The 24,916-nt window shown below is 46.9% G+C and overlaps 2 protein-coding genes and 1 long non-coding RNA gene across 16 annotated transcripts in view; 2 read left to right on the forward strand and 1 right to left on the reverse strand.

Annotated features, from left to right (window-relative positions):
* The window catches only part of CDIP1 (cell death inducing p53 target 1), a 37,454-nt gene extending 19,650 nt beyond the window's left edge, over positions 1-17,804 (forward strand). For 3 of the 8 annotated variants that reach the window (XM_038419838.2, XM_043493193.1, XM_043493195.1), the window contains exons 2-5: positions 10,131-10,229; positions 12,347-12,493; positions 13,326-13,587; positions 14,510-17,804. In XM_038419838.2, coding sequence (XP_038275766.1) covers positions 10,145-10,229; positions 12,347-12,493; positions 13,326-13,587; positions 14,510-14,621 — 606 coding nt within the window. In that variant the 5' untranslated portion in view covers positions 10,131-10,144 and the 3' untranslated portion in view covers positions 14,622-17,804. Of the gene's footprint in view, positions 1-1,117; positions 1,456-10,129; positions 10,230-12,346; positions 12,494-13,325; positions 13,588-14,509 lie in introns of those variants that run through there. The other 5 variants (XR_006274510.1, XR_006274509.1, XM_043493194.1 and 2 more) reach the window with 4 other exon arrangements.
* LOC122455965 overlaps positions 737-24,916 on the forward strand; it is a 29,105-nt gene continuing 4,925 nt past the window's right edge. The window contains exons 1-2 of the long non-coding RNA XR_006274511.1: positions 737-749; positions 5,157-5,167. This is a non-coding gene — a long non-coding RNA (uncharacterized LOC122455965). The remainder of the gene's footprint in view (positions 750-5,156; positions 5,168-24,916) is intronic.
* Positions 20,227-24,916, reverse strand: part of HMOX2 (heme oxygenase 2) — a 34,263-nt gene continuing 29,573 nt past the window's right edge. For all 7 annotated transcript variants that reach the window (XM_038419832.2, XM_043493188.1, XM_038419835.2 and 4 more), the window contains 2 exons: positions 21,212-21,332; positions 20,227-21,129 (listed from right to left, as the gene is read on the reverse strand). In XM_038419832.2, coding sequence (XP_038275760.1) covers positions 20,996-21,129; positions 21,212-21,332 — 255 coding nt within the window. In that variant the 3' untranslated portion in view covers positions 20,227-20,995. The remainder of the gene's footprint in view (positions 21,130-21,211; positions 21,333-24,916) is intronic.

Here is a 24,916-nt window from a genome sequence, read left to right on the forward strand (position 1 = left end):
TAGAATGGCAGGGGTGCTGCAGGCCAGAACTGAGACATGGTGGCGGAAAAGTTTGCACGTCTCACTGTAGGCCCAATCAAATGCTCCATAAATTCAGTGGAAAGTCTCTCCTTGATTTCAGTGGCAATTGGATATGGCCCAATACCTGGATCTAATCTCTAGTCTAAATTTTCATAAACCCCAAATCACATAATCTTGTCCATAGCACTATAACCAATGTAGTCTAATAGTCTGTCCGGCAGTAATCTATGATGGGCTTGTTACATTGTTTTGTGGTTTAACATATTATTGACTGAAATAAGATAAATGTTCCTATTTTAGATAAACTCCAAATGCAGCAATTCTGCAAAGAATTAGAAAATTCATCACTGCATATACAAAGTACTTCTCCTATTTTCTTCTGCTGGAATGTGTAGTTTAATAGGTTACATTTTATTGCCATCTCACAGGGCAGGACAGCAAGTAATTGTGGGGATATTAATTTCTCAATGATTAATGCTACAGCCTAGTGTGCGTTGTGCTCTGGGTCTCCATGTTGTTCTTAGAAAAATGTCTGAAGAAACAAATACAACTGCTTTGATGGCGCAAAGTATAACGCGTGTCTGAGCTTTCCTTGTGTGCTCTCGTTTAGCAGTATCAAGGCTGGGGTTTAGTTTCTGTTTAAAGTTTTAGTTTTAAGTGTAGAGCAAAGAGCTGCAGCCTAATTTGCTGGGTTTTTTTTTTTTTTGTTAAGCAGGTTTGTTTTAAATGTTCAAGTTAACCATCTCCTGCTAACGCTGCTCTGGCATTGCCAATGCTGAAGACAAACAGTGCATGATCAAAGCAGCCCACCTGGAGGCACAAAGTCCTTCTGAGTGCTTCTCCCACGGTGTAACCCTTTGAGGGATGCTGGGGGAGAATCAGCCTTTGTTTTAGTTGGGAATTTATTTGCAGTTTTTCCTGATCTCTCTTGTTGTGGAGCGGGGTGGGAAAAACTAATCTGATTTTCTAGCTGAGGAGCAGGTGAACTCTAACAGCAGCATGCTGTTTGTTTCATTGTGCTTGTAATTTATTTCCCTGGGAAACTTGCCTTGGATACAGCATCTGGTTTTCAGTGAGGTTTCTACTGCTTATTCAGTTGTCCAGCTGCGTTAACTGAGGCACATGGAAGGTCAAGTGACTTGCCCAAGGTCACTTGATAGAAATAGTGGCTCAGCGGTGACTGGAACCCAAGATCTTCCTGCAGAGAAATGCAGGCTGTAGATCAGGGATGGGAAGCATCATCTGTCTGACTCAGATGGATTTGCCAAGGTGAATGTCGTTATTTTTCTATGCAGGCAGCCCTTTTTTTTTTGTTTTTGTTTGTAAGTACTGCTTTTGTCCTGCTCTGCCAGCGGATCTCTCCAGCCCTGCACCAAAGAAGCTTGCCACCTTGGAAGCAGCAATATTTCTACAGCTGGAAGCTGGCAGCAAAGTGTGAGTGGCAAATTCTTTTTGGGAAGAGGGTGCCAGTGTAGATTTGGCTCTTTCAGCATGGTGTGGGTCTGCTACTGGAGGATAATGCTAAATACACACAGCCTGTGCCCAGGAAAATACAATAGAGTAGCTCAGAAATATAACTGACCTTTCATTAGATCTAACTGGATTTCTAACCATTTCCACTGCACGTGCAAACTGTAATCACACCCTTTTGCTGTTTTGCCCAGTATCTGGTGGTAACAAGTGTTCATTTGTGAGTAGGTATTCTCAATGGGTGAGATAAAGAGAGAGTGCGACATAGCCAGGTGTGGTGTCCGGTTCAGTTGTCAGTTATTTATTCTTTTCCTCGCTTCCCAGCATACTCCCCAGACTGCAATACATGCTTTAGTTTTATACTTGGTAAAATATATTTAATGTCTTTAGTGCCTTTGATCTTCCAGGGTTCCAAAGAGCTTTACAATCTGCACATTCCTGAAAAGAGACCTGTAAAAGAAACTCAAAATTGGGTCTGTGCCCTGTTTTTTTGTTGGGGGAAGTGTGGGAGGATTCTGCTTGTTTAGCAGTATCAGGAATCTTGAGCCTTTTGCTCTCTGCTGTGCTGGAGATCTTGTAGGGCCCAGAGATGTACACTGGAAGCATTCTCAGTCCTTAATTGAAAGGCCTGGGATGCTAAATCTGTAACAGAGTTTTAATTCTGTGGGTTTGTCAGATATTGAATTACATGAATTTTAAACCAAACAAGATTTAGGAAGTGATTTTTATTCAGATTCTCTATCTCAATGGCTTATATTTTGTTTCTTTGGTGCTTATGATGCTGACTTGTAATCCTAGTTTTGCCACATTAGCCAAGACCTGAATTTCTAATGAAAAATCAAGTGGAATGCTCCCTGCTTAACAAACAAAAACAAACATAAAGGGCCTGAGTTTTATTTCTCAAATACATCAGGAGCAAAAATGGGCTGTCATAAATATAAAGGGAAGGGTAACCACCTTTCTGTATACAGTGCTATAAAATTCCTCCTGGCCAGAGGCAACATCCTGTTACCTGTAAAGGGTTAAGAAGCTCAGCTAACCTCAAGTTGCAATGGGGGAGGTTTAGATTGGATATTAGGAAAAACTTTTTCACTAAGAGGGTGGTGAAACACTGGAATGCGTTACCTAGGGAGGTGGTAGAATCTCCTTCCTTAGAGGTTTTTAAGGTCAGGCTTGACAAAGCCCTGGCTGGGATGATTTAACTGGGACTTGGTCCTGCTTTGAGCAGGGGGTTGGACTAGATGACCTTCTGGGGTCCCTTCCAACCCGGATATTCTATGATTCTATGATTCTATGACCCAAAGGACCAATAAGGGGACAAGATACTTTCAAGTCTTGGGGTGGGGGGGGGAGAGGAGAGGAGAGGAGGCTTTTGTTTGTGCTCTTTGTTTACGTGATTGTTCTCTCTTGGGACTGAGAGAGGCCAGACAGAAATCCATCTTCTCCAACTCCTAATCCAAGTCTCCAATATTGTGACCAGTATAGGTAAGCCAGGCAAGGCGGATTAGTTTCTTTTGTTTTATGTGAATTTTCCCTTTGTTAAGAGGTAGGTTTACTCCTGTTTTCTGTAACTTTAAGGTTTTGCCCAGAGGGGGATCCTCTGTGTTTTGAATCTGAATACCCTGAAAAGTATTTTCCATCCTGATTTTACAGAGATGATTTTTACATTTTTTTTTTTTTTTTTTTTTTTTTAAATAAAATCCTCCTTTTAGGAACTTGACTGATTTTTTTTTTTTCCTTTGTTCCAAGATCCAGGGGTTTGGGTCTTTGATGATTTTGTAACAAATTGGTTAGGATATTATTCTCAAGCCTCCCCAGGAAAAGGGGTGTGTAGGGCTTGGGGGGATATTTTGGGGAAAGATGTCTCCAAGTGATCTCTTTTCCCTGTTCTTTGTTTAAAACGGTTGGTGGTGGTGGCAGCATATTGTTCAAGGACAAAGCAACGTTTGTACCTTGGGGAAGTTTTTAACCTAAGCTGGTAAGAATAAGCTTAGGGGGTCTTTCATGCGGGTCCCCACATCTGTACCCTAGAGTTCAGGGTGGGAAGGAACCCTGATAAGGGCACAAACCCATATTTTGTTTCCTTTGCAGGTCCACTTCAGCCTTCCAGCTGAATGATCCTCAGAAGGGAGTTTAGCTCCTGATCTGTCTTGAAGGCTGGCATACTGAACAGTCTGGTGCTACTTAAAAGTGACTTTCCAAAGAGTGTGGAAATTGTTTCGTGGCTTTTTTGCTGCTTCATGATGTATAAATGAAACCTGACAGATTATTATGATTATTTTTTAATCTTAGCAATGTCAGGCATGTTAAGTTTTGCCTTCCCTGTTTTTCTTCTCGAGTCCTCCAAGAGGGCCTTCAGCCCTCCTGTGAAGGTGGAGGGAAAATACTGTTAAAGATTCAGCTCCCAACAGATTGGCCAGTGTTTTGCATTCGCTGTAGTAAAAAGCAAATGGAAAAATAGAGCTTTAAATGATCTGACAAAAATACCTTCCTCCCCCTATAGCTTCGATTTCAGCATCTTGTGATGTCACCTGCCACTAGCTCTCCAGACAGCCGTAGAATCCTCCAGCAGAAACAGGGTAGAACAGGCCTTATGTTTCTAGTTTTAAAAACAAGCAGGAAAAACGGCTGCTTCTTTTTAGGGGGTAGCAGCTTTCTGCATACACCTTAGAGGAACAACAAGGAGTGCACAGATGTTTCTTACCCTTTACATGTCTCTCTCTATGGGCACATTCTTACAATGGGAAAAGGGACTTGGTGTGCTCGGCAAGTACTTCCGATGGCCTCATTTGTTTATACAGAATTTAAACTTTCATTTACAAACTAATTCAGTTCTTAGCCCTTTTTTTTCTTTGTAGCAAAGAAAACATTCTGGCCCTGACCTGTTGTGCAGCTGTCTTGCTAAGTCTGCAAAATCACAATCTGAAACAATAGCTTGGCAAGGTGTGAACTGCCTCCGTTCCTCTTAAGAGCATGTTGATTCAGAAGCCTAATGATGACATTTTAATTGCCAGCCTTATTATCTGTTTCACTTCTGGTTATTTTAGCCGAGCTATCTTGCTGCCCACCATGTTTTTCCCAAACCGATCCTTGGAGGGGGTTATTTTCCATGACACACTGGTGTGCCCATTAGTGGGGTTCCGTTGTTGAAAGGGAGCTATGTGGACAAAACTTTTCAAATGAAGTGTTTTTTGTTTTTTTTAAAAAAAAAAAAAAAAAGCGCGTGCACACACACAACCATAGCACTTCCTTGGGGCCATCGTAATCTTTGAAACTAACGTTTTAATCGCATTGTCTATTACAGGGGTGGCCAAACTTACTGGCCCTCCAAGCCACATACGGCAATCTTCAGAAGTTTGAGAACTGGGACAAATCTGCCGAGAGCTGGGGGTTGGAGCTTCAGCCCCACTCCTGTTGAAGCCCTGAGCCCTGGCATGTGCGTCCTGTAGGGCCGAAGCCCTGAGACGACCCCCTCCCCCTCGCTGGGCAGAAGCCCCTACAGCACCATCCTGCTGCAAGGCAGAGGTCTTGAGCTCCCCTCCCCCCCCCCAATCTGGTAGGTGAAGAATGGGGTCCATGGGGGACTTCGAGCTGAACCCTAATGGTAAGAGCCACGTGTGGCTCGTGAGCTAGTTTGACCACCCCTGGTCTATTAGAATGGGCAGATCCTGCCTATGTTGGGCTGGAGCAGGTATTCAGTGGGACTATACAATACTATAGTATATCCCTTTTCTCTGTTCTCTGAAGGTCTTCTCTCTGTCCTACCTCACTGCCTCGATCGTATAGCACCTTAGGCTTTCTCTACACACACTTGCTCTAATTTATTGACACTCTTATTTTGGCTTAAAACGGGGCTTATTTCAGTTTAGCTTCCATCAGTTAAGAATAGACTTAAGCTAAACAGAAATAAGCCTAGTTTAAACTGATAGTGTCCACATACCTTTTGCAGCCCTTTAACTGCATCAGTTTAAAATAGCATCTTGAGTTAAGCCAGTGAAACTTTGATGAACCCTTCAACTGATTGGTACAGCCACTGCCTGCCCAGCCCAGGGGGACTGGATGCATTCCTTTGGGAATGCGTCAGTCAGCACTGCTCTTCACTGGGCCACATCTGAGAGATCCCATTCTCTTCCCCTCTTAACGTCCTGAATGAAAGTGACTTACATGTTGTAGTGCAGCATCCTGACTTGTTGCAATTTGGAGGAAATGGCAATTAGGCAGAGAGGGGTAAGCAGTTGGTGTTTTAATGGTTGCTTGAAGGGTCAGTCCCTCTGAGTATTTAAAAGATGGGTTATTCCTTAAGGGTCCCTATTTCCTATTTCCTGTGAGCAGAAATTTGTCTCTCACACTGCAAAAAAGTGTATTAGCCCTAGAAACAGAAGAGGTTTGAGGCCAGGGTAATTTCTGGACTGAGAGTTAGGATTTAAGAGATCTACTGTATTTAACTCTTGCCCCACCTTGCCAAAATCTGTAGAGGCTTTAAGGTGACTGGCAAACACACAATGTGGGTTTGTGCTCTCTCTCTCTGCTTTATGATTTATAAAAAAGGCTTCCTGTTTTTGTTTTTGTTTTTCCTCCCTCCCTCCCCCCCCCGGGTTTTCACATAAGACATTTAAGTCTTGTCTACCCTGGAAGAATATCTGGATGAGTCGTGAACTATTAGGATAATTGAGATTACAAGTACCAAGTAAGTGATACCTGAGCAAATGAGAGGGGGGAGTGACTTTTTAGTGAAAAGATTAGGGTTTAAAATGTAATGGTTTTGTTTATCACTTATTTAACTCAAACACTATGTGGGGGGAAGAACAGCTCTCTTAAAGGATTTAATACCTCTTCAGTTCAGTGCTGAGCGAGCTTTCAATCCGTATGTGAGTCACTCGTGGAGACCCCAATTACAAATGGGGAAGAGCAGACCTGACATTCCTGTTATTTCAATGAAGCTAAAACGGGCATAAACCCAATTTCTGTCTTTCTGGGTCACACAGATAGAATGATGATCTAGAGAGATGCTGCAAATTGATTAAGCTACTCTGAAATAAGTACTGCTTTTCCCCAGGCATTTGAAAATGGAGATTGGCGAAGACTGTACTTGTTCGAGGGGGATTTGTGGTGGATTTTCTCCAAGTGCTGCACTTACGATGCATTTTGGTATTACGTCAAGGGTGCCCTAGAGCATAAATCTAAGGGCTTGTCTTCATGTACTGCTACAGCTGTGCCACTGTAGCGCTTTAGTGAAGACGCTATTGTGCTGATGAGAGAGCCGCTGTAGCGCTGTCTACACGTGGGTTAGGTCAGTATAACTGTTACTTAAGGGTATGGATTTTTCACACTGCTGAGTGATGTAGCTATTCTGATATAGGTCTGTAGTGTAGATCTGGCTTAAGTAAAGAAATAGAGACATCTGAAGACATATGGGCCTTGATCAGTGGATCTCAAACTTTTGACTGGTGACCCCTTTTACAGAGCAAGCCTCTGATTGCGACCCCTCTTATAAATTAAAAAACACTTTTTTGTATATTTAACAACATTATAAATGCTGGAGACAAAGCGGGGTTTGGGGTGGAGGCTGAGAGCTCACGACCCCCCGTGTGATAACCTCACGACCCCCTGAGGGGTCCCAACCTCCAGTTTGAGAACCCCGGGCCTTGATGTATTCGCTTGCTCCCCTAGAGATATCAGAAGGTTCCTGGATGATTAAAAGTTTGTAAGAGAAGAGGGTGATGTATGATTGAATTGTGATGATGTGGTAAGATTTTTCTGCAGTTTCCGACAAAATTCTCCTTGACTGGGTTACGCTTTGAGTGATCTATTATAAAAGAAACAGGGAAGGTCACTGAAAAAATATGAGCAGAATAAACTAAACAAAAGGAGCTATAAGTCGTAACAGATGGAAGTTACTCTCCCTCCTTCAATGTAGCTTTCTGTGAAATGGGTATAATGCTTCAGAGGAGACTTGCTGCATGTTTGAAGTTTCTTGAGAAAGGCGAGTGTGTGTTGTATAGATTTGTCCTTACTTAGGTACTTGCCTTGTTTAATTTTTCATGTCAAGGCCTTGTCTGCGCCTTGCTTAGCAGCTGCATGGAAGACGCATGGTTCAGAGATAGGCGATTATAAGAGCAGGCAAAAATTACATCCCAGTTCTGGGCATCTCCAAGTCACTCTTCCCCTTCTCTCCTGCAATAGGAGTCTGGAATCCCAGTCCTTAGTGCTGGACTCAGCTAAGGGGATGAAATTCCCCTAGAACTGGATGTGATGCCATGAATTCTGCGCTGGCAGAGTCTGAGCTGTTTTATTACTGCTGCATTTCAGTGCTGTTTGCCCCAATAGCCAGTAACCCTGGTTAACAGTGACCCTAAAAAATACTCTGTTCCTGGCGGCTGGAGTACCAGGGAATAGATAGCTCTTACGCATGCTGCAGCTTGTTTTTCAAAATAGCTATGTGCTTCTATTTGGAGGGGAAATAGTGTTTCTTACCCCTTGCCAATCACTGTGAAATACTGCTCAAGGGGCAAGAAATACTATATAAACTTGTGTATAAACCACCCTCTTAATCTCTTTATCTAAAGCTTTGCTAAATGAGTGCCCTATAGGTATACTGATACCCATCCCCTTTCCCTCTCCCTGTCCCTTCCCACTAAGGAGCCCTACCCCAGCATGAGGTGCTCAGCAGATCATTCCCAGTGACCCTGTAGTCTGGACTGCAGCAAGGGAAAGATCCTGGTGTGGGAGAAGTTTCCAAATGGATTCCCTTATCAAGTGCATCCCTCACCCACGTAGAAAAGCTGTCTTGAAATACTGGTAGGAATGTGTCTGATCTACACAAGGCTATATGGTAGTGCTTGGTCGCCATGATTAATACTCTTGTTATCACACAGCCTCAGTCTAGCCCCAGGGCAAGTCCCAGCTCTTGCCCTCCAACGAAGTGCTATCTATAATCTACGTGGCTACCCAGTGGTGATTAGTGCTGCCAGTGTGCTTGACACCAGCCTGGGACCTTTTCAGAGCCATACTCAGTGTGTGCTGTGTAAGGGGAAATGTTTTATATTTCTGAAATAAAACACTGTGCTAGAAGCATGGATGAGCTGTGGACAGTTGCGTCCCAGCAGCAGGCTCCAAATGGGAGTGTGGTGTAAACTTATCCTTTAGGGATGGATACCCGACATGGCTTCTTGTCCGTTGCTCTCCCGCTGAAAAGCTGGCACTGCATGATCTGAACTGAACTTCCTAGTGAAAAGACAAAGTGTAGGCTCCAATTGTGATGAGTTTATAATCTGCTGAGGAATGTCTTGACCCTGAGAGCTCTGGTTCCCCACTGGCACATGCACGGTCTCTGTGAGGAGTGTTGCTCTAGATAGCATGTTCCATTGCTGGGGGCTTTCTTAGTCATGAAAAGATCCAGAAAAGAAGCCATTCCCAGTAAGTACAAAATAAAGCACCCAGGACTTTCTGGATCCTGATCTTCCACCTAGGCTTCTTCTCTATTGATTCACACAGGGTGGGGGCAACCGCTGGCCTGAATGGAGATTTGTGCAGATACAAAGTTCTTTTGCATATATACATAGACACACCCAGAAAGGGGTGTGGGGGAATCATTTTGCTCATTTGATAAAGTGTGTGTGTGTGTGTTTCCCTGTGCACAACTTCATCTGATTAACATGACTTTCAACCTGCATAATTTAGACAAGAATTTTGTCATTTTCTTGACTCAATCAGGGCATCTGATTTGACCAGCTCTAGGCAGAAGAAAGGCAAAACTATTTGGAAACTAAAGATGATCCTTTTCCTAAGCCTCTCTTAGAAGCTGACTAGGCACTTCTAGGAACTAATATTTAATTTCCTTCAATGCTTTGTGTTTTTTCTTCCTGTTCTTGCACCCTAGGTGTTGCTTTTTTAACACAAGACAAAGCTTTGATTCTAACCTTAATGAATTGTGGATCCAGAGTTCAGGGCCTGTGTTTTTCAGATGTGCGTCCTCTACCTCTGATCCCACAATGATGATGCTGATCTTTTTTTGTAGAGCAGCTTCCATCCTGAATAATCCCAAAGCATTTAGGAAATATATGCAGGAATTGCATCAGTGACCTACAGCTGTTGTTTAACTCTCTACAGCCTTTTTAAGTACGACGGGAAGAAGGATAATGTATCCAATTGAAACAGCAGGAGAATATAGGGAGGTGGAATGTAGTTACTTAAAATCAAATTTAGACACTTGGGTTAATATTTTCCCTTTCATGAAAAATGCCGCAGTGGTTAGGTCTACTATTATGCATCCCCTCTGCAAGCTCAGCTCCTCCAGCATAGCACCTTGAACACTAAGCTGGGTTTATTTTAGCACTGGCTGCAAGGACCCATGGCCTGCAGCACCATGGGTTTCCCGTGAGTTCTGACCCCAGCTTGAGCTGCTTAGCTTGGGAGATATGAGGACAAGATCACAGCCCAGGGTGTTAGGGTTGGGGCGAGTGTCCGTCGATGAGCTGGGTTAGGATCCCACAAAAATGACACTTGTGGAAAAATCTGGTTCCTGCTGGTAACCCTAAAGCTCTCCCTGTATGCCTGCATTGAGCTGTACTGTGTGTGTGTGCCTCTCTGTACTTCCTAGGGTGATGAGTTTGTATATACTGTAATTCTTTTCCTTGTAGACCAGCTGTAAGCGATGTCCAGTGACCCTCCCCCACCCTACCCAGGGGGACCTTCTGCACCGCTAATAGAAGAGAAGAATGGCCCACCCCCCATGTCGGGTAAGTTGCAGAGGATGGGGCATCCCATGTACATTGCAATCCAGTCCCAATGGCAATGGGAGCAGGGCAGATTCAGGGGAAACCCCGGGGCAGGTGGTCTCTTTACAGTCACACTGCTGGGTGCAATGCGCTGGGGTTGATGCAGAGCTGCTATAGCAGTGAAGTCAGCATGTTGCTCTACCTCAATTTCAGACCCTTTACTCCCTAACAGAGAGACAAGGAGAGGTCTGTGGTGCAGCTATGCAGCGGGCAGCTTGGAGAAGCTGTAATAAAACCATCCCAGGGTCTTCCAACCCCCAAGGGGTCTGGTCACCCAGCCAAGTGACTCTTTGTGCAGGCCAGACTCTAGCCCAGCATGGCAGGGCCTGCCTCTCTCTCCTGAACCTTCCAGGCAGTGACTCAGCTGTTGGCCAGTTGAGCAGTGTATTTCCTGTCCTTGCCTTGCTGGCCCAAGGAGTGACGGACTTGGTCGAAGCAAGTTGACTCCTCTCTGTAGAGGAGCCCCTGCCTCTGGCTCCATGCAGACCACTCTCACCAGGGCCCTTGGCCAAATCTCGCTTCCTCTCCTGTGCTTTTGCTCCATGACCCAGCTGCTGCCTCAGTTGATCACCCTCCTGCTGCCTGTCTCTTGTCTCTCTGGGCTTCCAAGTAACTCTGCTCTTCTAGGGGTTCTGACCCAACTTTGGGTGCTTTTCCACCCTCTGCCTCTCAGTTGGTATCTCTCAGGGATGCATCCTTGACTCCTCCTCCTGCCCCGGATGATCTCACCAGCTCTTGTGGCTCCACTGTACCCCCCTCACAAATCTCCCTCTTGTTTTCAGTCCAGTCTTGCTTCTCTGCCTGTCTCTCCAGTGTCCCATCTTGAATGGCTCGCTGCAACCTTAGACCCAGCATGGCTAAAACAAAGTCCCAGTAACTCTGCAGCTTGGTTTGAGCAGCAATTGCTTGACTATATTGGGGCATGGATCAAGTGCTCTCCAGGGCCCAAGGAGGCCCTTGAGACACCCAGCATTGGTATGTCTCTGCAGGCATGACTGACGCGATGCAGCACGCAGCCTGTTAGTCTGAGGCACAGTGGCTATGGCAGGTCTAAAATCCTAGTGCTCTCAGAGCAAAAGGAGCCAAGCTGCTGGTGGAGGTCTGCTGTGCACCCCTGGGGTGGATGCATATATATTGGAACTCCACAGACCCCAATTCACATCCATCTCGGTTGTGGAGATCCCAAACGAGGACTGGGACTGAAACCTGCCTGTCTGGCACAGCTGCAGCCAGAGGGGAGATACAGGCGAGTTGGACGTCAGTCGTTAGAGAGTATTGGCAGGCCAGTTCAGCTCCCAAATGGTCCTGCCCATCCCCCTCTCATCATGGCTGCTCCCCCAGCTGGCCAGACTGAATGACTGTAGCTCATAACTATCTTCCCGAAGAGTCCATAGTGCTCTGCAAGAGAACTCGCATCAGCCATGGCTCAGATGGTCCCCAGCCCCCCAAGCAGAGCAGGGAGTGAGGCACAGAGCTATAGACGTTGGCTGGAACTGCAGGGGGCTGTTCAGCTGCATTTTGCTTGGGCATTGGCTTGTCTCCAGCTAATGCCTCTTCCACAGTTTGGGCATTTAATCCGAGTGCTCAGGGATCTGCTCTAGGCACTTTTGCCTGTGCAGGGGTCTTCCAGTACTGGCTGGGAGGGAGGAGCGCCCCCTGCTGAAGTATGATAAGTGGAGATGAGTTGCTCCCTGAACGCGGTGGGTGTTAAAGTCCCCAGGTTGGGAAGGGGAGATGTTGGGATCTCTTTGGCAGAGCTTGCTTGGCTGAGACACACACTTCCCGATTCCCTCTAGCACAGCACAGGGTTTCCAGTTTTGCTGGATTCTTCCCATTGGAACTGCCTGGTTGTGGGTGTGGCCCTCATTGCAACATTAAGTTGGTCTGTACCAGGTTGGTCTCTGCCAGGCCCCCTTAATGTTGCACTCTATATTCTGGGGGCCTGGCTGCCACTGCAGCCTGGCTTAGAACGCCTCAGCTCAGCTGTGCTTTGCCACTCGCTGCCTCTCCCCTTCACTCTCCCAAGTGACCTCCTTCCAGTCCAGCTAATCCTTTATGCCTTCCACCTTTCCTTTCAGACAGAGTCTCCACTGCTGGAGTCCAGCCCTACGGGATGCCTGTGCCCCCTTCAGATTTTGGGCCACCCCCGTACGAGCCACCCCTGCAGCCAGGCTACATCCCCCCTCCCGTTTCTGCAGATGGCTCTGTGCCCTACATGCCCCATGGTGAGTACTGGAGGGGCTGGGTAATGCAGAGAATGGCTTTCAGCCGGAGCTCCGACGAATGGAGGTCAGACTAGATGATCAGAATGGTCCCTTCTGACCTTAGTATCTATTAGTATCTATGAATGTGTGCTCCTTCCAGACGCCTTGTTTTGGTGCAGTGAGGGGAGCCCAGAAATCTGACTGGTCTATTGCCTGCTCTCCACAGCAGCCTGGGCTTCTCGCCATGCCAGCTGCCCTGCTAGGGAATACACAGTCGCTGCTCTCTGTGGCATAGCAGGATAGGATCTGGTGTCACGTGACCCGGTGCCAGTTACTGTCAGGACCAAGCAGGCAAACACAGTGGCTGCTGTGTACTCTCAGGAGCTCCCAGAGCTTAGGTGCTGGGTTCTGTGCTGTGGGCAAAGGAGATGTTCACTAGGGGTCTGGCGTTCTCCTAGTGCCAAGGAAGGAGCCTCAGCTCCCGGGCCCCTGCAGCCTGCCTTTCTGGAGAGGTGTTGGTGATAATCTGTGACTGACTCTGCTGGTTCCACTCTCCACAGAGCCATGTGCTGGGTTAGCAGTTACAGGGCTGCAGTGTCCTCAGTTGCACTCGCTGGGGTATGATGTGCCTATGACTCGTACAGTACCAGCTCAGTGGGGCCCCGATCCTGGCTGGCCCTAGGCATTACCATAATCAGTGTACTGACTGTCATTGCTGAGCCCACAGAGCTAACCAGCTGGGGAGCACTGAGCAGCTGGGTGCTAACATAGTCCCACTGCTGAGAAACGTGGAACAGGGATCTCTTGTTAATGTGCCAAGGCCTATCACTGTGTGTGTGTTTATCACTGGCAGGTTATTATCCACCCCCAGGACCTCACCCTCCCATGGGCTATTACCCGGCTGCGGGACATTACCCCTCTCCTGGTGGCCACACAGCAACTGTCATTGTACCATCGGGGGCTGCAACCACGGTCACCGTGCTGCAAGGGGAAATATTCCAGGGCAGCCCCGTGCAGACGGTGTGTCCTCACTGCCAGCAGGCCATCACCACTGCGATCACACATGAGATAGGGCTCATGAACTTCCTCCTCGGCTTCTTCTGCTGCTTTGTTGGGTATGTGCCGGGAGGACGAGGAACTTTGCTGTTCTCCGGTGCCTTCCACTCGGGTCACTGGTGGATTGGGAAGGGATGAGCTAAAGGAGCAAGCAATGGACTTGCCCAAGCAGCACTGACTTCTCCTCCTCTCTGTTAACTGGCTACTCATCCAGCTGGCTTTATCCCCTATAGAGCCCCCCTCAGATCTGGGCCTTGAAGCCCCTCTCACCTGCTGCTGGTGGAGGAGGAAATTGGGCCAGGAGGTAGTGAGGCACTATGCAGGTCCCAAGCTGCAGTGTGTATGTGATTGTCCATGTGTGGCTCTGCACCGGCCCTTTGCCTCGCCTGGTGATCCTGTGCCTGTCCCTTCCATCTTAGCTGGGCTTGAGGCCAATTGCTGGTGGGCTCTGGCCACTCCCTAGTACAGCTCTGATGCTAGCAGGAAGCTGCCCCCACTGTGCTCACCGTGGTGTCAGCAGAGCCCCTTTCGTGGGGAGTGTCTCTGCAGAGCGATGGGACTGGTTTTTAGCTGGAAGGAGAATTTCTTGCTGGGCGTCCCTGCGCTCCCAATTGTGAGCTTCCGTCCACCAGTGAATGATGTTAAATCAGGTGTTTTCCTGTGTTCTTTAAATATGGACCCTTAAAAGGCTTTGCTCTTCTCAGCCTGCTGGGAGGTGGGCGTCTGTACCGGGCTACTAAGGGATGTTGGGACTTACTAGGGAAGCCCCTGGGGTTCAGTGGGAGCAGGTTTCACGGGGTGGCAGCAGAGTGTGTGTGTGTGTGTGTGTGTGTGTGTGTGTGTGTGTGTGTGTGTGTGTGTGTGTGTGTGTGTGTGTGTAGTTAGTCGGCCAGGCTGTGAGGGATGGAATGGAGGCCCCAATGGAGCTTGCTGTGCCCTGCCCCCTGTTCACTTGGCTTTGATCTCTCCCTCTTCTTCCAGATGTGATCTGGGCTGCTGCTTCATTCCATGTCTAATAGACGACTTCAAGGATGTGACCCACACTTGTCCCAACTGCAAAGCCTACATCTACACGTACAAGCGCATGTGCTAACAGCACCCCTGGGAGCCTCACCTGCTGGAATGATGTCAGCCCCTCCTCCACGCCGATCTACACGTGCAGAATGCTCCTTTGCTTAGCCCTTCATGGGTAGTGTGTGTTTATGTCCCCTTCCATTTTAAAGAGCTTCAAATGCTGTAGTAGAGCGACGGTACTCACACACTGACAAGGAAGCTGTAGGCCCACACTGCAAACAGCTAGAGCTGGTGTATAGATGTGAGCTCTGACAGGTAGCTGGGCTAGGCTATGAGATTGAATAGCTGCAACACTCACCTTGCTGTTCCAGCCGTCCCCTCTCGTTCTCATCCTTGCAGCTGTTTGCAGAGGGCTTAGAACTAGGATTGCAAATGAGGCATCAGACTGCACAGAAGACTTTTCCTTCCTGGATTATGTCTGCCCATCAGAGCCACCTCTGTTGGTTTGTCCTACCTCACTTTCCTGCATCCCCCCCATCAGTCTCTGATGGTAGCCATTGTTAAAGGAGACAGTGATGTAAGGCAGACATCCTTCAACAGGCAGCATGTAGGGACAGCCATTCCAATGGGCTCTTGCCCAGTTAGTGATAGACTGAGCCATTGCAATAGGGGGGCGCTTTCCTTCTGCTCCATGATGGCAGCTCGCTTATTTCTCTAGAAGCTGTGAATACATCTTCTCCCACAGGACTGTGGGCTGTTGGGGTACTCTTGTGCTCACCAACTCGGTCTCTCTCTTTTTTTTTTTTTTTTAAAGCAGACAGATCCTGTAGTTGTTTAGTTGAGTGTTACAGTTCTCTACAAACCACAAATTCAAAGTAAGCACATCCGTCCATCCCCAGGAAATGCAGTGCTTCTGACTGTTTGCTTTCTTTGGACACCTAGACTCACTCAGTTTCTCTGCTTTGTCTGTAGGCTAGCAGCGAGGGGGTGCATGTTGCTGGACAAGGATGGGCCTTCGTCCTTGGACTACATGGTGTGAAAGGGAAGGTTTTATTTTAGGGCCAGTGTTCGTTTAGTTCTGTATGTTGTGCTTTTACATCTGGCTGTGCAATACAGCTGAGTAAAGCTAATGCTTGTTTCCTGCCTTGGAGCCCAGCCCGCTCTGCCTTGCACTGAAGGATATGGGGAAGCATCAGCTCTGTTTAGTTTGCAGGTGGCCAGGGCATGTTTTCAGGGGTGTGGTTCTGTTTCTTTTGAAGTGCTTTGGGATCTTGGAGCCTCAGGTGTCAGTCGCAGGCTGCATTTCCCTAGGTCTGGCTCTTCCATAGGTGTAATGGCTCCTGTAGCCCCAGGGTGATTACATGCAGCAGCCCAGAGGCAGTGGGTTACAGAGGGCATCTGCCACCATTTGAGGCACAGATGAAGAGACAGGCCTTTACTTGCAGTGCGGGTGCAGGTATTAACCTACCAATTCTGTATGGAAATTGGCAGCTACTAGAAATTCCCATCCTCTGTTGTCTTGAGAAACTTCCCTTACAAAGCCAGGGAAGGGGAATGGAGTCTGCTGGAATCATGAAACCACTTTTACCCTTTGGGTGCTGTAGACCCTACCATATGCCTCTGGCATTAGGAACAGAGCCTGTGTCACCAAGGGATGCGAAAGCTCAGCCTGTGGGAGGCGGTGAGGGTTGGTTCTCTCTGGAACCCAGCATTAAGTAGCGGTTTTTTCCCTGCTCCCTCACCCCCAAATCAAGCATGCAAAGAGAGCTAGAAGAATGGGCCTTATCTTGTTCCCATTCATTCAGTGGAATTCAGGAGATTCGAGGCTCCAAGCTCCCAGGTGGACTAGCTGGAGCTGTCTGTCTAGCGTGAAATAATAGAAACCATGTGTGCATCTGCCTTTCCTTTGCCTTGACTTTCTAATAAGCTTTTACCTGGGACTCAGTGGTGTAGCCATTAGCCTTTGTCACCAGAGACCTGGGTTCATGTCAGTGGCCAATCACAAGTGCAATGGGCTTGGTGACCTCACTGAATGTCTTATCCAAATCCATTAGCAAGTCGGCAGTGTCCAGTCAAGAGCACTCCCCTATCAGAGTAAGAGGTGGGGAAACCTGTGGAGTCCCCACACTCGTCTGCCTTCATCACCCTCAGCTCTAGCTGATGCTGTCAGCCTCCCTCCTGCCTCCTACTGAAAGACCTGTCTATTGAACTTGTGCAGTGCAGTGAAAGGGAAAGTGTATGATTCTAGCCATTTCTGGCTATGCCAGTCTTGCACTACTCTCTTCCTCGGCGTGTAGGGAAAGTGTATGATTCTAGCCATTTCTGGCTATGCCAGTCTTACACTACTCTCTTCCTCGGCGTGTAGATTTGCATCATATGCCTTGTTCTTATTTTGTTCTGTTCAATGTTTGGTGGATAGAAAAACTGGTGAATCTCCCTCAATGCACTTTTTCACCATGCTACCTAGGGCCCAACATTTCATTACTCCCCACTAATATGGCAATGTGTCCAAGTGGGTAGATAACTCAGCGCAGCACTGTAGGGGGCTTGTTTTTATTTTAATTTATTATTAAAATGGCCACCAGCTTGTAACTAACTTACTGGAAATGGGAATCCTCTACCCTCCAAGCCTAATCAGTTTTTGCATGAAAATGAAGAGTCACTGCCTAGAAGTCCATCACTAATGGGTATGGTATGAATTAGTCTATGCAGGGGGTTGTATTCTGGTTCCTTTTTTATACTAGGAAGAAGAAATGTAGATTTTGGAAAGTTAAAACTAGCTGATGATATTGGGATGCTGAGCCCAAGGCTATTCAGGGACCCTTTGCTGAATCTCCAGTTTTCAGTGGCTATGTACTTCAGTTTATTCCAGCTGATGTAATCATCTCTGGTTTGTGGCTCTTGAGTGCATGCCATCAAAACACAGTGAAGATCTGCTCTTTCTCCGTTTGTCACCCTCCTCATTAAACTAGCTCAGATGTATGCATGGGGGGGCTCTAGCCCTCCAGGTCATGAATGTGAAATGGTTGATTTTGTTCTTAAAGCTGATTGGTTAGAGAAAAACAGCCCAAAGTATTGCCCTGATTTTAAACTGCTCCAGTGCAAGTAAACATTTTAAACCAACTGGAAGTCTTAAAATGAACTCCTTGGGTTGTGGTTCAGGTATCAGCTTTGATGGCAGGAGTGAATTATTCTGTGCTTAAAAAAAGCAAACTGTTGGCGCTTTTACATAATGTTTGTATATAAATAAAAGACAGCCTGATCTCACTGTACTGCTCTTCTTTAAGCTCCCTGAGATTTGGATGACTCAAGGAAATGGTAGTGAGACAGTCTTGCCACACTGAGGTACATGGCACACAAAGCTGGCCCAGGGCAGCAATGACCTGATAGTGGTTCAGCCCAGGTCTTGGCAGAGAGATTTCCATGGCTACAGCCAACACAATGTGGCTCCTTTCATGGTTAGAGACTAAGGACTGAAAATTCCTGCCTTGCCAGGTCATGCCTGAGGCACACTGGCATTGGGGAAGGTTGCAGTATCATCTGGGGCTAAAACAACAACTTCCCTCTCGGGCATCAATAAGTTGTATATGCTAATTGGACCACTTCCTGCACTGAAGTGGGAGGAAAAGTTAAAAACATGAAAAAATCAAAGTGGCTTCGTTAGACAGCAAGGGGCTTTCACCATAAGTCTGGGGGTGGGGGAAGAGAGGGTAGGAAACTTTACAGGGGAGAATAGAGCCCATGCAAGCAGGCTGGGAAAGAGCTTTTTCAATATGTTTTGATGGATAAGATCAATGATCACTTCCAGTGATCATTATGAGGGGTTGTTTTAAAAACTGAACACTAACTCACCCCCCCCCCCTTGCATTTTGAGCTCTAGTTCACTGATGCTCCCAACCCTCCCCTCCTCTAAGCTGCAGCAGCCTATGGAAAGAAAGTTTCCACCTGTGAGTGGAGGCCCCAGTGTATACAAACTGCACTGATGAATGGTAATATACCCAGCCCAGCCATCTTCTGCCATGGTCCTGGGCATATACCTTCAGCACCAACTGAGCCCTGGGAGACTGGCAACAACAACAAAAAAAATACAAGCAGCCACTTTTGCCTCACCAGTAATTGTACAGGGCTAGGCCCGGAGCTGGGGGTTCCACAGCTGTTGGAGGGGAGATTTGAGCAGCAGCTGTGTCACCAATGCTTGTCATTTGGGACAAATATAGATGTTTGTGCTTAAAGGGGAGTACATTGTTGCCCTCCTGCACTCCCACACCTCTGCCTTGTTTTAAAGGGGCTGATGAGCCTGGAAAGTAAAAGCTACTCCCCTCAGGGAATCCAGCCATCAGCACTCCCAGCGAATGAGAGTGCAGCCCTTCTAAAGAAGGGGCAGTTTCCACAAGGACTTGACTGGGTTGTGCAGCCACCCCTGCTGGCTGGATTCTGAAATGCAGGCAAGCAGCTTAAAGCACCTTGTCAGCCCCCTCGCTGCTTTGTCCCCACAGATGGCAAGATTTATTAGCCTGTGCAGAAAAGTCTCACACAGGTTTTAGATCCAGTCCACTCAGCAGGGGGTAGTTTCTTTGCCTACAGCATAGCATCTCCCAGCCCCTATACTCCCCCCCCCCACACACACACTAGGAGGCAAAGCTTTGTGCTGTTACTGATTAATAGTACTTTGTCAGCAGGGGAGAGAACTGCTTCCCCTGGGCATAGGCTCTCTCTCCCCCCTCTCAGCAGGGGTGGGAAGAGCTCCTCCTGAAAGACCTCTGCCTCACAGCACTGACCTGGCTGCAGTTGGACCCCACTCCTCCAAAGGCATTCAGGTTGCCCACTATGGGCTTGGTATAAAGGTACAGTGGCAGACCCTTTCCAATAGCACAAACCCCTGCTGTGAAAGTCTAGGAGACTTGATCCTGCTATGGCCCATGGTTTCAGAAGATAATACATCAAGCAATCCCAGCTTTTTTAGACTAACAAAGACAGAAAATTGCCTATGAAAGCTACTGGGGAAAGAAAAAATAATCTATTCATCTGCATCCTGAGGAAAGCTTGGTTTCCTTAGTTAACCAGATACAATTAAGATCCCTCCAAAACCCTATCCAGCCCTTGGACAGGGCTCCTGCAACACCATCTACAGTTCAATTCAATTCACTTTCACACACTAGAATCTGGTTTCCATGATGATTAGACAGTCTGAGAGGGAAGATCTGTTCCTTTGTGACAAAAGCAGCCCTCACTTTTGAGCAACCAGGTTTCTGTTGGGCATAAGGAGCAGAAGGCAAACTACTTCCTTTGAGTCACAGGTAGAAAAGAACATCACAAGGTTTTACATGCAGCTATGGTGTAGGTAAGCAATTCCACCTCTTGAGGTTGCTCTAATAAATAGAATAATTTTGGAGGCAAAAACCAAAGCTAGTCTGTCCAGAGTGCCCAGAAGAATGCCAGTTGGAGATCCAGTTGAAAGGAGTGATGGAAAGTCAAGGTTTCACAACACTGCACATAGTAATTACCAGTGCCAAATTAAGCCTCCTAAATGAATTCCATGCTGTGAATACATGCTCCCTGTGCAACCTTGAATCCATCCTTGCAGAGATGAACTGACTGTAAAGGCCAGTTTGCAATGAAGTTCTCAGGGACTGGACCTCTCTCTTCCACCTCTCTGCATGAAGAAAAACTCCCTTATGAAGACATCAGAGTATAAACTTTATTGGGTCTATCACAATTAAGTTACATGAAAAAGTTAACCATTAACTTTTATATATACAAGGACTTGCTCCCCCAGCCCATGGGAAGTTATTTGCTCAGCAATTGCTACATGCCAGGGAAAAAAAGGACCCTAATTTATAAAACTGGTTCTGAGCCTAAGGTCCTTACAGCATGAGCAGCAAGTTATTCTGCTTTTGGGGCAATTGAGCTGTTTTTGGAGCAGTTTGAATTCCTCACCACCTTCTCCTTGGGAAGGACAAAGTGCAATTCCTGACTGAGCCAGCTCTGAATGCTCTGTCCCAGTGTCACAAGCTAAACGTTTAATCAGCATGTGAGGAGCCATACTACATTGGAAGGGGCAAACACCACTATCAGGCAGCTAGGGAGAAAACCCTAGCCTGGTCAGGGATATGAAGAGCTGATCATTTGACAATAGCTGGCTAAAGCCATCCCCTGATTTAGGACCCGCACCAGGTCACTATAGATTTTGGCTTCAAGTGGCAGTTGTGGAGCTAGACTACAATTCCTGCATTAAGTTACTAGCTCAGACCCCTGCTGGGTAATTGTATAGATTACTAGGGGTGGTACCAGGCAGCATTTGGGTTATTGGTATGCAAAACAGTCCGAGGCATTCACTGCAGATTCTGGTTTATTGTTTACTTAAATCTTGCATTTAAAAACTCTGCCAACAGCAGAGGAGCAGTCCCAAAAAGTGTGTGTTCATCTTCTTGTGTCACCATGAGGTAACTCCATCTAGTGTCCGTCCATCACATACCAGGCTGCAACACCTGCAGCCAAGGCAATGCAAGCTGCAAGGACAAACTGTATGGTGGGCTGCTTCAGCATGGCCATGGCAACATGATGGGGGCAGCCAGAGTCCCCCTTGCCTGCAGGGAAGGGCAGAAAGCACTGTTAGTTATATTACATTCATCTGCATTTCTGGGGTACTTATAATAAAAGAAAACCTACCTAGTTTTGTGGCATAGTATGGGCACTTGCGCAGGTCTCCTTTTCCATCATGCACTGGGAGCCCTCCATCCTGGGCTTCTTCCGTTAACAATGCACCAATTTTGTCCAATTCATCAAATACCTGCCAGGGAAAATGACAATTCAATATGAGTCACCAAGAGCAGACAGCACTTCATAGCCATTCTTGTAAATTTCACTGAAGTGTCAGCTCACATTTATTCTCAGTTTCCAGGTCAAATTAGCTCAGCTAACAAGAGCTGCTGGCCAAGGTATTCAGAAGGGACTGGTAATTTGGGTGCCCAACTTGACGTTTTAAAGGTTTCTGGGTCTTCAGAACATGCTGATCACCCATCTTCTCAAAAGTGGGACACCCCATCCCCCTCAAAAAAAAACAAACCCCCCACAACCCAGTCACTTTTGAAAGTCTTTGCTTCTTTTCCTAGCTGCCAGCCCTGCAAACTCAGTCTGAGGCTTGAGTGTTAAAGCTGGGCTCCTACCTTTAATACATCAGCTGAATTAGGAATTTTGGTGAAGAACCAAACCAGTATACTCTAGCTCAGGGGTTCTCAACCTTTTTTGCTGAGGCCCTCTCAACATGCTATAAAAATTCCATGGCTCACCTGGAAAACAACTGTTTTTCTGCATATAAAAGCCAAGGCCAGGGCCAGGGGGTAGCAAGCAGCACAACTGCCCATGCCACAAGGGGCCCACAAAGCTAAGTTGCTCAGTCTTCGGCTTCAGCCCTGGGTGGTGGGGCTCAGGGCCCCAGGCTTTAGCCCCATGCAGTAGGGCTTTGGCTTTCTGCCCTGGTCCCCAGCAAGTCTAACACTGGCTCTGCTTGGTGGCTCCCCTGAAACCGGCTCACAGCCTCCCAGGGGGCCCCAGGCCCCTGGTTGAGAACCACCGCTCTAGTTCACTCCCCCAGGGCAGGATTACTCTGCAAGGCTAATGAGAATTAAATTCTCTCTTCTAGTTCTGATGCACTTGGCAAGCGGGACCATTTTCAGTAAACTTTTCAGACTAGAACTAAACCCTTGAACAGAGTACTAGGGTTTATTTCTAGTTCAATATTTAGTAGATGAAGCGTGCAACTCCAAGTACTCTGAGGCTAACAACATGACTTCTCTGTTGAAATGCTACTGGGCAGCTTGCTCCAGCAATGTTACTCATTAAACAGAACAGCTTCATGCAGCACTGTAAAATAGGATGGGCCCTTTACATGCTGGCACCTGAAACAGGTGTCTAGGTTGCAGGTGAATCTTGTGGTTTGTGTGGACTTTACATGACAAAGCACACCCTCCAGCAACAAAGGTAGTAGAACTTTCAGCGAGCCCTGTGAAACTGGAAGGATAGGGTGCTGGCCCTCTTGTACTGGAACAAGTGGATCCTTAAATCCTAGAGGTTATGAAGAAATCCCATCCTCCACCCTTCCGTGAGAGTCATGAAGGAGGGGAAATAACCCTAGATACCTCAAGCAGGGATCACCAGCAAGAGGACACATCCCACACAGTCAGTACACAGCATTATTATATGAGGCTCTTCTTCCCCCCATTATGTTTACATACAGAGCAGTCCTAAAAAAACAAAGATCTTGAAATGCCTGGGACTGGGACTATCTGTGCCTACAGGCCCTTGAAAAACAAAGTATTGCAGAAGTGCCAACATCTGACTGTCACAAACAGCACTGATTGTTCTCTACTGCATCACGTGAAATCCACATATGCAATGAGATTCATGGTATCTACTCCTGTTTAGTCCCAAGGAGGGCAAATGTCAGTTTGGAGGGGTCAGCTCCATTTACAGCACTGTTTAAAACTGATTTCTCCAGAGCTGGCCAGGCCATGGGAATGTAGAGCCTGGAACTCTGCCCTGTTTGCAAGTGAGATCTTTCTTGTTCATCTTACAGGGTTTCACTGAAGGTGAAATGCCTGCACAGCACCAAGCATGTTCTGGGAGCTACTGTTACAGGAATAAAACAAGTCAGAGTCCCAGGTAAGACAGAGCAGGGTGGGATTCTACTCCACACAGATGAGAATACTGCTTTCACCAGCAGTGTTCCCAGGCCTCTCCCAAGGGTCTAGAGGAAAAGTTGGGAGGTCTCAGTGAAGTGTATTAGCAACTCAAAACAGCCTTGAGTATTGTAGAAGGGTTGAGGCCACCAGGCTCTGCTGCTGTTCCTTTCCCTTTAGACTCTGGACTGAAAAACACCTTTTCCAATCCATTCTCTCCGCAGAAATTCCTGTGAGCTTCACTCTGCTGTCTTTACTCCCTGTGAACACATTTTCGGTTCCCCCCTGCCCTGCATCCCGCCCCCAAACAGAGTGCTGAGCTTCATCATTCCCCTTGATTCTGTCTGCTGGCAGAGAGCCCCTCCCAACTTGGAGTGTGAGGGAGTTTTAGTCTAAAACAAAAGTTAAGGAGAACTACAGCACCATTTGCTGGGATTTATGTCCCCTATGTTCTGAACCCAGATATCACAGCTTGAACAAAGCAAGAGAGTACTTGGATAGTTTTATTCCAGGGTTTGGGGTATTTTTTTGGGGGGGGGGAAGGGGGAGGAAGAGAACTACTTTTGGTAGAATTGAACTGGGAATGAAAGAAATCATAACTGGTGCTCCTCTGTGCTCTCACACTCCAGCCAACAGGGAAAAGTGTCAGGTAGGGATTCAATATGACATGGAAGAACATATCAAATAAATAGGGCAAGACTACTACAGAAGCATCCTGCTGCTTGGTGTGAAGCTTGGAGAGGAGGCTCAAGTAGTTTGCATTTAATTTGTGTAGAAGGTACAACCCAGCATGCTCAACAGGGTAGGTGGGTGCTGTTGGGATAATTGGGCCTACAAATTTATCTTAATTGTGAGTTCAGCTGAAGAAGTGAGTGTTGATGAGAAAAGATATGAAAGGCAGGGCAGAATGAATTACTCTAAATGAAAAGGCCTAATGATGTAATTCAAAGACTATTAAGATCATGCCTGGTAAACAAGCACAGAATCAGAAAATCAATGAAACAAAATAGATGTGCCAAAGACTAGGCCTAATTGGTGGCACAATTAGGGGATAGGCCCTTTGTGGGTCTTTAAAGAAAGATTTGGGGGAAGAAAAAAATTGGCTACTTGAGCAAGCTTCACCATCATGGTGCCACCCCACTATCTCCTGGGACCCTGGGCCTTTGTCATCTCAAGCCTGAGATGTCCTGACCAGATTAGGCCAGAGAGGAACCTAGTTTAATACTATTTAATGTTGGACAGTGACTGGGTCATGTTTACCCCATCTAAATTAATACAACAATACTTAAGTGCATAGAGGCCAAATCAGGTAGAACCTGTACATCAAAACTTGTAGTCTCTCATCTGATTGATAGGGAATCAAAGCAGGTTGTGTGGTCCGGATGACACACTGCATGCTGGAATGTTTAGTCTCTAGGTTACACCTTCAGATTAAATAGGTAAAATAGCTGCAGTCTGCTCTGTTTTATATAAATACAAAGCAGCCCTCAGGATCCTGCTAAATCGTCAAGTCAGCCTATAGATGGCCAGAATGTGGAAGCCCCTGAGTGTATGATGCATTTGGTTAATTAAGTGCTTCCTTGGCACTCCAAAGGTTGGAAGCAGGTTCAGATAAGTTTGTGGGGTTTTCCCCATTGGAGGAAGCCTGGTCCTTCCCCTTATCTTACTGAATATTTAAGCATGTATTAATTATTGG

The sequence above is a fragment of the Dermochelys coriacea genome, chromosome 10, assembly GCF_009764565.3.
Source record: "Dermochelys coriacea isolate rDerCor1 chromosome 10, rDerCor1.pri.v4, whole genome shotgun sequence".
Classification (NCBI taxonomy): domain Eukaryota; kingdom Metazoa; phylum Chordata; order Testudines; family Dermochelyidae; genus Dermochelys; species Dermochelys coriacea.